This window comes from Mustelus asterias, chromosome 3 (genome assembly GCF_964213995.1).
Source record: "Mustelus asterias chromosome 3, sMusAst1.hap1.1, whole genome shotgun sequence".
Taxonomy (NCBI): domain Eukaryota; kingdom Metazoa; phylum Chordata; class Chondrichthyes; order Carcharhiniformes; family Triakidae; genus Mustelus; species Mustelus asterias.
This window is the reverse complement of record NC_135803.1, coordinates 101419369-101431942: the sequence shown is the minus strand read 5'-3', so window position 1 is coordinate 101431942 and position 12574 is coordinate 101419369. Positions and strand designations below refer to the sequence as shown.

At 42.9% G+C, this 12574-nt stretch overlaps 1 protein-coding gene across 1 annotated transcript in view; it reads right to left on the bottom strand.

Moving 5' to 3' along the window:
- The window catches only part of LOC144484720 (metabotropic glutamate receptor 7-like), a 664948-nt gene that overhangs the window by 110994 nt on the left and 541380 nt on the right, over positions 1-12574 (bottom strand). Inside the window, exon 9 of the mRNA XM_078203160.1 lies at positions 6119-7054. Coding sequence (XP_078059286.1) covers positions 6119-7054 — 936 coding nt within the window. The remainder of the gene's footprint in view (positions 1-6118; positions 7055-12574) is intronic.

Below are 12574 nucleotides of genomic sequence, written 5' to 3'. Positions count from 1 at the left end.
TGCATCAATCACTGGTGGATCCAAGGAAGCATGATATATTGACCACAGAGGTGAGAGTCCAAATCAATGCGTTTGCTACATAAATCTGATGCTACTCAGGGTCCAGTGAAATTAAGTTATTGATGGCACAGTTAGTGATGTCATGATGTCCAGAAGACTCTGCATTGATCATCTGGTCAAGGGTAGCAAATGCTAATGGCCTTAGGTTATTTTAAAACTGTTACAATTCAGTCTGTGTCTCTCATAAAAGGGAAGGGGTTGGAAGCAGACGAGGTGCAAGTCAGTAGTTCTCAAGTGTCTGCGAGGGTCCTTCAGATAGTCAGTGAGCTGATCTGCAATGCAAGTCACTGATATCCAATGCCATGGCGGAGACTGTATGAGGGAACAGGCCTGAATGTTTATCGCCACTACTTGCATAGCAGCACATAACCAGACTGGCTGGCATGTGCTTGGCATGATTTGTTATAAGTGTGAGGAACAACAATTTTATGAGCAAGACAATGTTGCAGTTTCAAAGCATAACTAAGAGATTGGATTTTCAACATCTACGGGGCTGAGAGCAAAGAGGGGGAAGCGGCCGAATGCGGAAGCTGATGCGAGACTGAAGCATACCAGGTCAGAATCAGACACCACCTCATCAAAAGCAACATCGTTGATGAATTACTTTTGCAAGGATAAGTAAAAGCAAGTCAAGGGAGGACCAGTAGGTGGTTCACAGGATTTTTTACCGGACCTAAATGTTCCACGGACAAAACGTTTTGAGAACCATGGCTTAAGTTGTCAAAAGAACAATACTGCAGTCACTGGAAATCAGAAATAAAAATGGAAAATGCTGGAAATATTCAGCACGGTGGAGAAAGAGACAGAGTTAAGTTTCACGTCAATCACCTTTCAACAGAACAGATTGAAGTTGTGCTGTGTTGGGGATTGTCAGCATAGCAGTGAAATAGTGTGTTCTGGACTTGTTGGTGATTTATTTTGAGGAAGTTTTGAAAAGTTCTGATACCTCTCTGTCGGTGTAAAACATGTCGATGTATATGTATGGCATTGTGGTCCGTGCAATTAGCATTAATGAGAGCGACCGTGCTCAAGTGATGGAAGTATCCATTAGCAAAAAGCACCTTAATATATCATACAAAATTCCTATCTGAGTTTTTAAAAATGAATTAACTTTTTTAATTTTAAAATATTCATTCACACAGTCTGTGTGATGCTGGCAAGACCGTCACTACTGATGGTCACCATTATTCTTATGAAACTCATCTGCAAACTCCATGGCCTGGGCCTCGGCTCCTCCCTCTGCGACTGAATCCTAGACTTCCTAACCCACAGATCACAATCAGTAAGGATTAGCAAAAACACCACCTCCACGATCATCCTCAACATTGGTGCCCCTCAAGGTTGTGTCCTTACTATACTCCTTATACACCTATGACCATGTGGCCAAATCCCCCTCCAACTCAATTTTCAAGTTTGCTGACGACACCACCGTAGTGGGTTGGATCTCAAACAATGATGGGACAGAGTACAGGAATGAGACAGAGAATCTGGTGAACTGGTGCAATGACAATAATCCCACCCTCAATGTCAACAAAACGAAGGAGATTGTCATCAATTTCAGGAAGCATAGTGGAGAACAAGTCCCTGTCTACATCAATGGGGATGAAATAGAAATGGTCGAAAGCTTCAAGTTTTTAGGTGTCCAGATCACAACAACCTGTCCTGGTCCCACCATGCTGACACAATAGTTAGGAAAGCCCACCAATGCCTCTACTTTCTCAGGAGATTAAGGAAATTTGACATGTCAGCTATGACTCTCACTAACTTTTAAAGATGCACCATAAAAAGCATTGTTTCTGGTTGTATCACAGCTTGGTACGCCTCCTGCTCTGCCCAAGATTGCCAGAAACTACAAAAGGTTGCGAATGTAGCCCAATCCATCACACAAACCAGCCTCCCATCCATTGACTCTGTCTACACTTCCTGCTGCCTTGGAAAAGCAGCTAGCATAATTAAGGACCCAAAGCACCCCGGACATACTCTCTTCCAACTTCTTGTGTTGGGAAAAAGATACAAATGTCTGAGGTCATGTACCAACCAACTCAAGAACAGCTTCTTCCCTGCTGCCATCAGACTTTTGAATGGACCTACCTCACACTTAGTTGATCTTTCTTTACACCCTAGCTATGACTGTAACACTACATTCTGCACTCTCTCCTTTCCTTCTCTATGAATGGTATGCTTTGTCTGTATAGCGCGCAAGAAACAATACTTTTCACTGAATGCCAGTACATATGACAATAATAAATCAAATCAAATACTGGCCCTTGAGTGGCAGTGATTCACTGCCTTCTGCTGCAGCCTGTTGGTGGACCCACATGGCTGTCAGGTAGAATGTTCCAGGATTTTGACCCAACGATTAAGGTATAGCAACATATTTCCATGTCAAGATGGTGTTTTGGAGCTGCACTCATCCAGCCAAGTGGAAAGTATTCGGGTACACTCCAACTCAAGAGCAGCTTCTTCCCTGCTGCCATCAGACTTTTGAATGGACCTACCTTATATTAAGTTGACCTTTCTCTACACCCTAGCTAGGACTGTAACACTACATTCTACACCCTCTCCTTTCCTTCTCCCCTATGTATTCTATGAATGGTATGCTTTGTCTGTATAGCATGCAGGAAACAATACTTTTCACTGTATCCCAATACATGTGACAATAATAAAATCAAACTTGTGATCTATAGATGTGGGGTCAGAAAAACTGAATGGCTGATCTGTTCTTGCAGCCACAGTGTTTATACGCTTTGTCCAGTTTCAATTCTGGACTGGTCAATGGTGAGCTCTAGGATATTGATGGGAGGAAATTTAACCACGGTAATACTGTAGAATGTCAATCTCCCTTCTTGGTGATGGTCATTCCTGGCACGTGAGGTGCAAATGTTACTTGGACATATCAGTCTAGATTTTGTTTATTACCTTTCTTGAATTTCTCCTGTTTTTACCCTGCATAGCTGGGTAATTTTCCATTTTGAAAAAATGAATGGCAACTTGGCTAGATGCACATCTCGTCCTGGAGCACAAGTCTTCAGCTCTACAGATGGGATGTTGTCAGGGCCAATGCCCTTTGCTACGTCCTGTAAGTTCCGATGTTTCTTAAGATCAAGCTGAGTGAATTGAATTGGCTGGCGTCTGGCAGGCATCTGTGATGCTGGGAACCCCTGGTGCTTATTAATCACAGAGCTGTGAAAATACAGCCGGATGAAGAGGCAGAGATAAGAGGATCAATTTTCCAAATGTGTGTTCCAATACAAGCGACAAAAAGCTTGATCAAAGAGCTTAGTTTTAAAGAATGTTTAAAAGAGAGGTGGGGGTGTGGAGAGTGAGAGAGAGAGATGGGGGGGGGGGGGGGGGGGGTGGAGTTTAGAGAGTGGACACCAGAGCTTAGGACCTAAACCACTAAAGGTATAGTTATCATTGGAGGGCTGGAGGAAAGAGGGGATGCCTTGGAGGCAAATATTAGAGGCTTGCAGTTTGCTTGGAAGGTTGCTGGTATGGAGGAAGTTACAAAGGTGAGGAGAATTGCAAGGAATTTGAAAACAAGGATGAGCATTTTAAATCTTGAGGTACTGCTTGACCAGGAAGCATTGTAGCTTGAGGAGCCCAGGCGTGATTGGTGCATGGGTCATGGTTTAAATGAAGATGCAGTGCTCAAATAAGTGGGAACAAAAAAAAAGTATGAGAAAATTAAAATGATAGGGTTTGCTTGAAATATTATAGAAACAAATGGGTCCATTTGATTGAGATTCATCCACCTCAGTGATTATCAGTTCTCTAATGTGTCCAAGGTGGAAATCAGCATTTCCTTTCTATCTTAAGAAAACAGCCATTTGGGGCAAACTGGCAAATCCTTTCCTCGTACATGTTTTTTCAAGCCTCACTTCAAACAAGGGACATTTTCTCTTAGGTGTTTTTTTTTCTTAAACGTAAACTATTTGGAACATATACATACGGGAACATGGTGAACATCTAACAAAGCTGTTCATTTATTTGATCAGCCAATTCACTAGCTACGCCTTGGTGAGATTCCTGAAATCCTGCTTGGAAAAAAAACACCACCAGCCTCCAAAATTCATGTCATCACACTGTTAGTTTCCTGTTGGGATAAAGAGTGTTCTCTTTACCTGCAGCAGAGAAGCTCATTAGATACATTGCCACATCAAGTGAGCATTATCAGAACCCATCTGCTCTGAGCACAGCGAGGTCCATTGTAAGATAATCCAGAAAAATAAAATCGACACTCGTATTTTATACAGGGCTCTGTGCGAAAATGAAATAATGAGCTGCTGTTCATTTGAATAATCTCGGCAATTTAATCCATGAAATGTATTGCACGACGGTTAAGCTTTAAACTTAAACCTCTCTCCTCAGCACTACATAATTACAACATTTTCTTTTTGGTGCAAAGGTACATCATCACCTGCTCAAACAGCAGGGACGTGGGGGTTAATCAAACATTTATTCACCTCCAAAAATACTACTGTAGATTGTCACTGTCCCATATTGATCTTGATTATGTTCCAAATTGTCAAGAACATATTCAAATACAATAGTAAAGACATCTCTGTCATACACAGCTAATTCACCACTTCAAATCTACACCTGGGTTTTATATGTAACAGAACAAATGAATTGGATCAGATTATCCAAGTAATCAAGTATTGCAGTGATGCTGCAATGCGTATGTCAATATAGTCTTGGAATACAAGGGCAAGAGTAGGCCATTCAGCCCCTCAAGCTGGTGCTGCTATTTAATTAGATCATGGCTGATCAAGGCTATGGGCCACGTGCTGGTAAATGGGATTAGGTGTTTATCATGTGTCGGTGCAGACTCAATGGGCTGAAGGGCCTCTTCTGCAATGTATGATTCTATAATCTATATCCAAGCTCCATTTGCCTGCTTTAGCTCTACATCCCTTGATGCCCATGCCTACCAAATATCTAGCTGTTTGAAGGCTCCAAGTGTTCCAGCACCTACAACTTCGGAGTAAAAAAAATCCACATTGCAGCTACTTTATACCCGAATTCCTTACCTGGACAAGATTCCTCAAAAGGGGAAAAGTTGGTGTTTCGCATATGAACTTTGAGGAGTAGGCCACTCAGCCCTTCGAGCCTGCTCAGCCATTCAATAAGATCACAGCTGACCTGACTGTAACCTGGACCCCATGTTCCCATCTACCACCCCTCCTCCCCCACTGAAACCTTCCACCTTTTTGTTTATGAAGAATCTGTCTATCTCTGCCTCAAAAACATCCACAAACTCTGCTTGCAATGCCTTTTGAGGAAGAGAGTTCCAAAAACTCACTACTCAGAGAAAAAAAACTTTCCACATCTTAAATGGGTCACCCCCTATTTATAAAGTGATTCCCTAGTTCCAGATTCTCCCACAAGAGGAAACAATTTCTCCACATCCACCTTGTCAAGACCCCTCAGGATATTAAGCATTTTGATTAAGTTGTCTCTTAAAATTCTAAACTCCAGTGGCTACAAGCCTAGACTGTCTAACCTTTTCTTTAATGGCAACCTGCCCATTGCTGGTATTGGTCTAGTTTTTGATGAGCACACTCAACAAGAGCACTCAAGTAAGTGAATGAGCAAGGTGGAGAGGGAGGGCCTGACATCATCTGACTCATCACAGTGAATGTTGTAAACCATTTCCAGGTTAGGGAACAATTTTAATCATCTTTATGGGGGAGTGGGCAATCCAGGCCTCAAATTCCCAACTCCAAGGAGATGTGAGGTGATAGACAAGGAAATAAAACAGTAGGACTTTAATAACTATAGTGCTCATCATTCTAGATAATCAACATGAGAAAGTCAAAGCAGGTACGATGCTGTGGGAATTAAAAACTATTACTGATGTGCCCAGAATATTTATGATTTAATTGATCGTCACAGAACAGAGACAAACATGAGGGCTTACCAAAAATAACTTGTAAATCAACAGCTAGAGAAACTGATATTAAATAAATACAATTCAGAAATCTATTAATAACAGTCACTGATTCAATCTTGGACTTACAACAGGAACGACAATAGTAAAGAAAAATCCACCTACCTTTTCTGCTGATTTAGCAGTGCCAAAAAATATTGGAATGAAGGCAAGCCATACTATACAGGTAGTGTACATAGTGAATCCTATAGGCTTAGCTTCATTGAAGTTCTCTGGGACGCCCCTTGTCTTGATGGCATAAACAGTACATGTCACCATTAGAAGGATGCTATATCCCAGGGAGCATATGATTTGTAAATCTGTAATGTCGCATTTGAGGACACCTCTAGCAAGCTCAGGATTTGAGGTCTTCTGCTCATCATAGTCTATAATGGTGTTTGGTGGGTCAATCCCAAACCAGATGAAGACTCCGAGGAGCTGGACAGAGATGAGGCTGGATGTGATAGCCAGCTGGGAGGTTGGGCTGATGAGCCTGGGTGCTGTCACAGCCTTCTTCCCCTGCTCAAAGATGCGGAAAATCCGGTTTGTCTTAGTTAACAAAGCCGCGTAGCTGATACACATTCCGAGGCCCAGGAAGATGCGGCGGAAAGAGCAAATGCCCGTGTTGGGTTTGGCAATCATGAGGAAGGTGATGATGTAACAAAGGAATATCCCAGTGAGGAGGACGTAACTGAGTTCCCGACCTGTCGCCCGTACAATTGGTGTGTCGTTGTACCGTATAAAAGTAGCCATCACAAAAATCGTGGCGATAATTCCAAGCATGGCAAGAAAAACTGGGATGATGGCCCACGGTGAATGCCACTCGAGCTTCACAATTGGAATTTGGCTGCAGCCAGTCCGGTTCTCATTCGGCCTCATGTCGTAGCTGCAAAGGGAGCAGGTGAATTCATCCCGTTGATACTGGTAGCCGTCGCAGAGCTCACAATGCCAGCAGCAGGACACACCCTTCACCATCTTCTTACGTTCTCCAGACTTGCATGGCAAGCTGCAGACCGAGGTAGGGAGCTCGTGGCTTCCTCTCGCCCACTGCAAATCTTCCACCTGTGAAAAGGCAGACGCAAGAAGCTCAGCATGTTTTGTAACCATCTCGGAATCACGCTACCCAGATGTCTCGAATGAACTAGCCTAGTCTGTTGTGACCAGCTCGGCCTAACAGATTTTGTAGGAAACATTTGCCCGTGGCCTGCGTTTGCATGATAAATCATCTCTTCTCACTCTTTCCCATCACCACCCCCCCTGCGAAAACAAAAGTAGAGTGAATGCCATCCCAGATCGATCAATCAAATATACCAAGTTCAGCGATCATGCACCTTCAGCATATGTGCCAATCTTACTCCCCCAAGCAAGTGTGGGAGTACCAGAACTAAACTTTGCCAGAATTGAGAGGCTCCAGCAACCATAAACCAATCCTGTGTATTGCAGGAGATCTAGACCGGGATCCTCCAAAATCATACGCTCTGCCACCACTGCCAGCTGGAACGGAGAATTTGGCGCTCAGTCAAATCTCCATTCACCGTAGTGGGACGGGAGAATCCCAGCCGCAGGCGAGGTCGGAGAATTCCAGCCCTTCAAACCAATACGACCAATCCTTCCAGCACTTCACTGTGCTTGCTAAGCATTTCTCTCTTATCAAAGATCCTGCCTCCTGAGTAACTTTTGGAAAACAAGCCCAAACGAGCGGGCTTCATCCAGAGGTGAACTTCACCTAGCCAGCAGAAGCCTTCCCTTTCAGAAAGACAGAATCATTGAATCCCTACAATGCAGAAAGAGGCCACTTGGCCCATCAAGTCTGCACCGACCACAATCCCACCCAGGCCCTATTCCCGTAACTTCACATATTTATCCTGCGAATCCCCCTGACACCAAAGGTCAATTTAGCGTGGCCAATCAACCCCTAACCCGCACACCTTTGGGAGTGTGGGAGGAAACAGAGCACCCGGAGGAAACCCACCCAGACACGGGGAGAATGTGCAAACTCCACATAGACAGTGACCCGAGGCCAGATTTGAATCCGGATCCTTGGTGCTGTGAGGCAGCAGTGCTAACCACTGTGCCGCCCCAGCTGTTCAATCTACTCTTCACTCAGATAATGTTTAGAATGTGGAACTTGTAATCACAGGGTGTAGTTGAGGTGAATAACATAGATGTGTTTAAGGGTAATCTGGATAAGTACATATGAGGAAAAGAAAGAAAAGTATACGATGATAGGTTGGGCTGAAGGAGATTGGGGTGGAGCATAAACACCAAAATAGACCTGTTGGCCTGAATGATTGTTCCTGTGCTCTTCCAAACTCTTTGTAATTGCTGTCCACTTAATTTAATTTATCTGGCAACATTTCCATTACTCTTATTATAGCCTGTGGAAATATTCCAGCACACTTTCCATCCTACTCCTAATTTCTAAACTCAAGTCCGCCTTGCCAGGGTGACCTTCCAATTCTATCCATTTGTTAATGATCAAGAATCTTTTAAAAAAACTATTATTTGTGCACACCTAAATATCTGGGGAAGGAGGTCTTGTAGCCCTGGATTTGAGACCCACTCCTGGGCTTGATGGTCAGGGAAGGCATGTTTATAACACAATCAAGCAGGTTGAATATCAACTTGTGAATGCTTCCAATGTACGTCAGTGGCAGGCATTAAGAGCATTACAACATTACGAGTCAGCTATATGATGGAAAGAAATTGGAGCCTCTATCATAGAACGTTTACAGTACAGGAAGAGGCCACTTGGGTGTGTGTTTGCGCTGGCTGAGAAACAAACCACTCAGCCTAATCCCACTTTCCAGCATTTGCTCTGTAGCTTAAGGCACTTAAGGTGAATTTTGCCTCAACTACCCTTCCAGATCCCCGCAACTCTCTGGGTGATAATATTTTCCTCATCTCCACTCTAATCTTTCTATCATTGCTATTATTAGCTGCAGGCTGCAACATGCATGTAAAAAGTATGGTTTTCCACATCAACTCAGACTCTCTGGGGACAGGTTAGCTGGAGAGTATCAGGTTGGTGTCAACAGCACAGGGTTCGATCACCATTCCAGCTAGTGTGGATTTAGTACCTGCCTCCTTGTCATAGACTATCTACACTGCAGAAGGAGGCCATTTGGCCCATTTGTCTACACCAACTCTCTAAAAGAGCATCTAATCCAAACCTACCCATTCCCCCCTCCCCCCGCTCCATCCCCATAAACCCACGCATTTACCGTGGTTATTCCACCCAACCTACAAATCTCTAGACACTGAGGGGCAATTTAGCATGGCCAATCCACCTAACCTACACATCTTTGGACTGTGGGAGGAAACCAGAGCACCCGGAGGAAACCCATGCAGACACAGGGAGAATGTGCAAATGCCACATACACAGTCACCCAAGGCTGGAATCGAACCCGAGTCCCTGGCGCTCTGAGGCAGCAGTGCTAACCATTGTGCCACCGTGCCATGGTGGAGACTCAAGGTGCTGTGGGTCGAACCTACTTTCAGGCAGAGAACTGATGAAGAAAAGAATATCGGGAAAGATTTCATAGGTTCAATTAAATCTACTTTCAGCAGGGTTCTTTATTTATGGCATCTTATTAGAATTTAATTGATTAATTTACCAACACACTAAACAAATATTTTATATTCAGCATTAGAATTTTATTCCAAGTAATTTATCATATTTTATGAATCAAGCCTTACTGCCAATGAATAATTTTACTCAACCAAAATCAGAAAATGCTGGAAAATCTCAGCAGGTCTGACAGCATCTGTGGGGAGAGAGAATAGAGATTAACTTTACTCACTGGACCTATTTTTCTGGGGTATGTGTTATTATTCCTCACCAGCTCCTTTTCTAATCATCAATATATTAAAGAAAATCACAGCACTCAGCTCTTTGCCAATCACCGCATAAAAGTCGATTCACTTCCAAAACGTGTTGAGAGAGACAGATAGGAAGAATATAAAGTGAAAGTTTTAAAATCAGTTTCAAAGCTGGAAAAGTGCGAGGAGAAATAGGCTGGATAGACTAAAAAAAGTAAGGCTAAAAATAATGAGGGGGAGAGTAATCATATTTTTATGAAACTTTTTTAAGGTATATGTTATTATTTTGGAATTCGTTGCCATCTCAGTGCTACGCCGAATGGCAGAGGTAACCATGGTCTTTCAAACTTTCTGATCATAACAGAAGTGGAGGACCTTGCTGTTGTTGTTCCAGTTAAAACAGTCTTTAATATTGTCAGCCTCTTGCTCTTCTTAGTTAATGGACATCCATATTGAGTGAGATGCTGATATGAAACCAAATGGCTCTTCTTCGTTAATGGACATCCGTATTGAGTGAGGTGCTGATATGAGTTGTGCTTATCCCATTCATGCTATTGTCTTGATAAGAGTTATTTGTACTGACCGTATTTGAGCAGGGAAATGGGAAGCATGCGGTGCTTTCCTGCTGTCTTCCTGACATGCGATTAAAGGAACAAAAACCCTCCTCCCAAAGAATCCTTTGCCTAACCCCAACCAGCCATTGGTTTCTGAGGTCATAGGTCCTCTGCCTTCATACCATAGAATCCACCGATTCACACTGGCCATCATCTATAACCCTGAGCACAGGACCTGGGGCTCGCAAAAGGTCAAGGTTAACCACACCTTGGGTACCCTTGCTTAGTATTGAGCAGTAAAATCATTTAAATTGCTTCACTATTAAGTTCTGGAATTCTCTACCTCTCCACCTCGCTGATGTAATATGCCTTTAAGGGATAGCAGCATGATATCAGTAGAAGGGAAGTGTATCATGTGATCCAATCTCAGTGTCACTTTGGTCTGTGAGCAGAACACAGCAGACACAGCTGCTGATGTCTTCAAGTTTTGTATATTTGTTTTTCTGTGCCTGGCCTAAATAAATGAACCCACAACCTGTTTACCCAACCCCTGCTGAGTGACCAGTGTCTTTATATTATTACAAAAACATGACACCCTCTTTTCGTCTTTTGAACTCTCCTTAAAACTGACCTCGTTGCACATATTTTGATGTGGCTCAGTCAAATTGTGTTTGATGACACTCCTTTTGCTACATTAAAGGCACTACATAAATGCAGAATGGTGTTGCAGTGCTGGAAACCAAATGGCCTGGGGAGACAGTCATATTTCCAAACCTGTGAACAATCTCATGGTTTCAATGGACAGAGAAACATACCCATTTTTATTTGAATAGTACATTATATCTGCGGCAGTAGCAAGTGGTTACTCTTTTGTGGAAGTGTCGGTTGGTATGTTCCTACAGCTAATTTATAGTTTACAATTCTCAAGAGAAAATTTAAGATATTTCTGTAAAGTTACTTGAAAAATATGTTTGTTGTACCATACAAATGTTCCGTATAAATCCAGAGTAGATTCATTATTTCTTTAAATAGAGGCACATCACCCTGATTTCTGACACCCACTCCCTCAATGGAACTTAGCAATATAAATTCCTTTCAGTGTTATTTTCAATGCAATTGGATGAAATTCATTATTTTGACAAAATCATTAGTTATTTATTTGAAAGGAGTTGATGCTTGCCAGAGTTTGAGCAGTCACCCAACACTTAACTCCTGCCCACGGCAAAATAAACAATTTCCATAAGCAGATTTGAATCTCCCATGAATGAAAACTTTCACCATGTGTATGACATGACTGAGTACAGCACTAAAGACTTTTTCCATGCTATATGAGCTAAGAGTGGGCTCGTACCACGTTCTCCTACTAACTCCAAAAAGGTGGCAAATATCATATCGTGAGACCATATTAGAAACATAGAAAATAGGATCAGGAGCAGACTATTCGACCCTTCGAACCTGCTTCGCCATTCAACATGATCATGGCTGATCTTCTATCTCAACATCATACTCCAGCGCTCTCCCCATACCTTTTATGGCTTGAGTCTAGAAATCTATCCATTTCCTTCTTAAATATATTCAGTGACTTGGCCTCCACAGCCTTCTGTGGTAGAGAATTCCACAGATTCACCACCTTCTGAGTGAAGAAGTTTCCCCTCATCTCAGTCCTAAAGAGGCTACTTCACCTGAGACTGTGACCCCTTGTTCTAGACTCCCCCAGCCAGGGAAAATATCATCCCTACATCCAGTCTGTCTAGCCATGTCAGAATTTTAGATGTTTCAATTATATCCCCTCTTATCCTTCTCAGTTCCAACGATACATGCCCAGTTGACTCAATCTCTCCTCATACGACAATCCCCCCATCCCAGGAATCAGTCAGATGAATCTTTGCTGCACTCCCTCTTTGGCAAGTATATCCTTTCTTAGATAAGGGGACCTCAATTACACACAATACTCTGGGTATGGTCTCAACCAAGGCCCTGTACAGCTGTAGTAATGATGTGGAGATGCCGGCGTTGGACTGGGGTAAACACAGTAAGAAGTCTCACAACACCAGGTTAAAGTCCAACAGGTTTATTTGGTAGAAAATACCATAAGCTTTCGGAGCACTGCTCCTTCGTCAGATGGAGTGGAAATGTGCTCATTCTGTGTCTGTGCACTGTTTGAGAGCACATTTCCACTCCATCTGACGAAGGAGCAGTGCTCCGA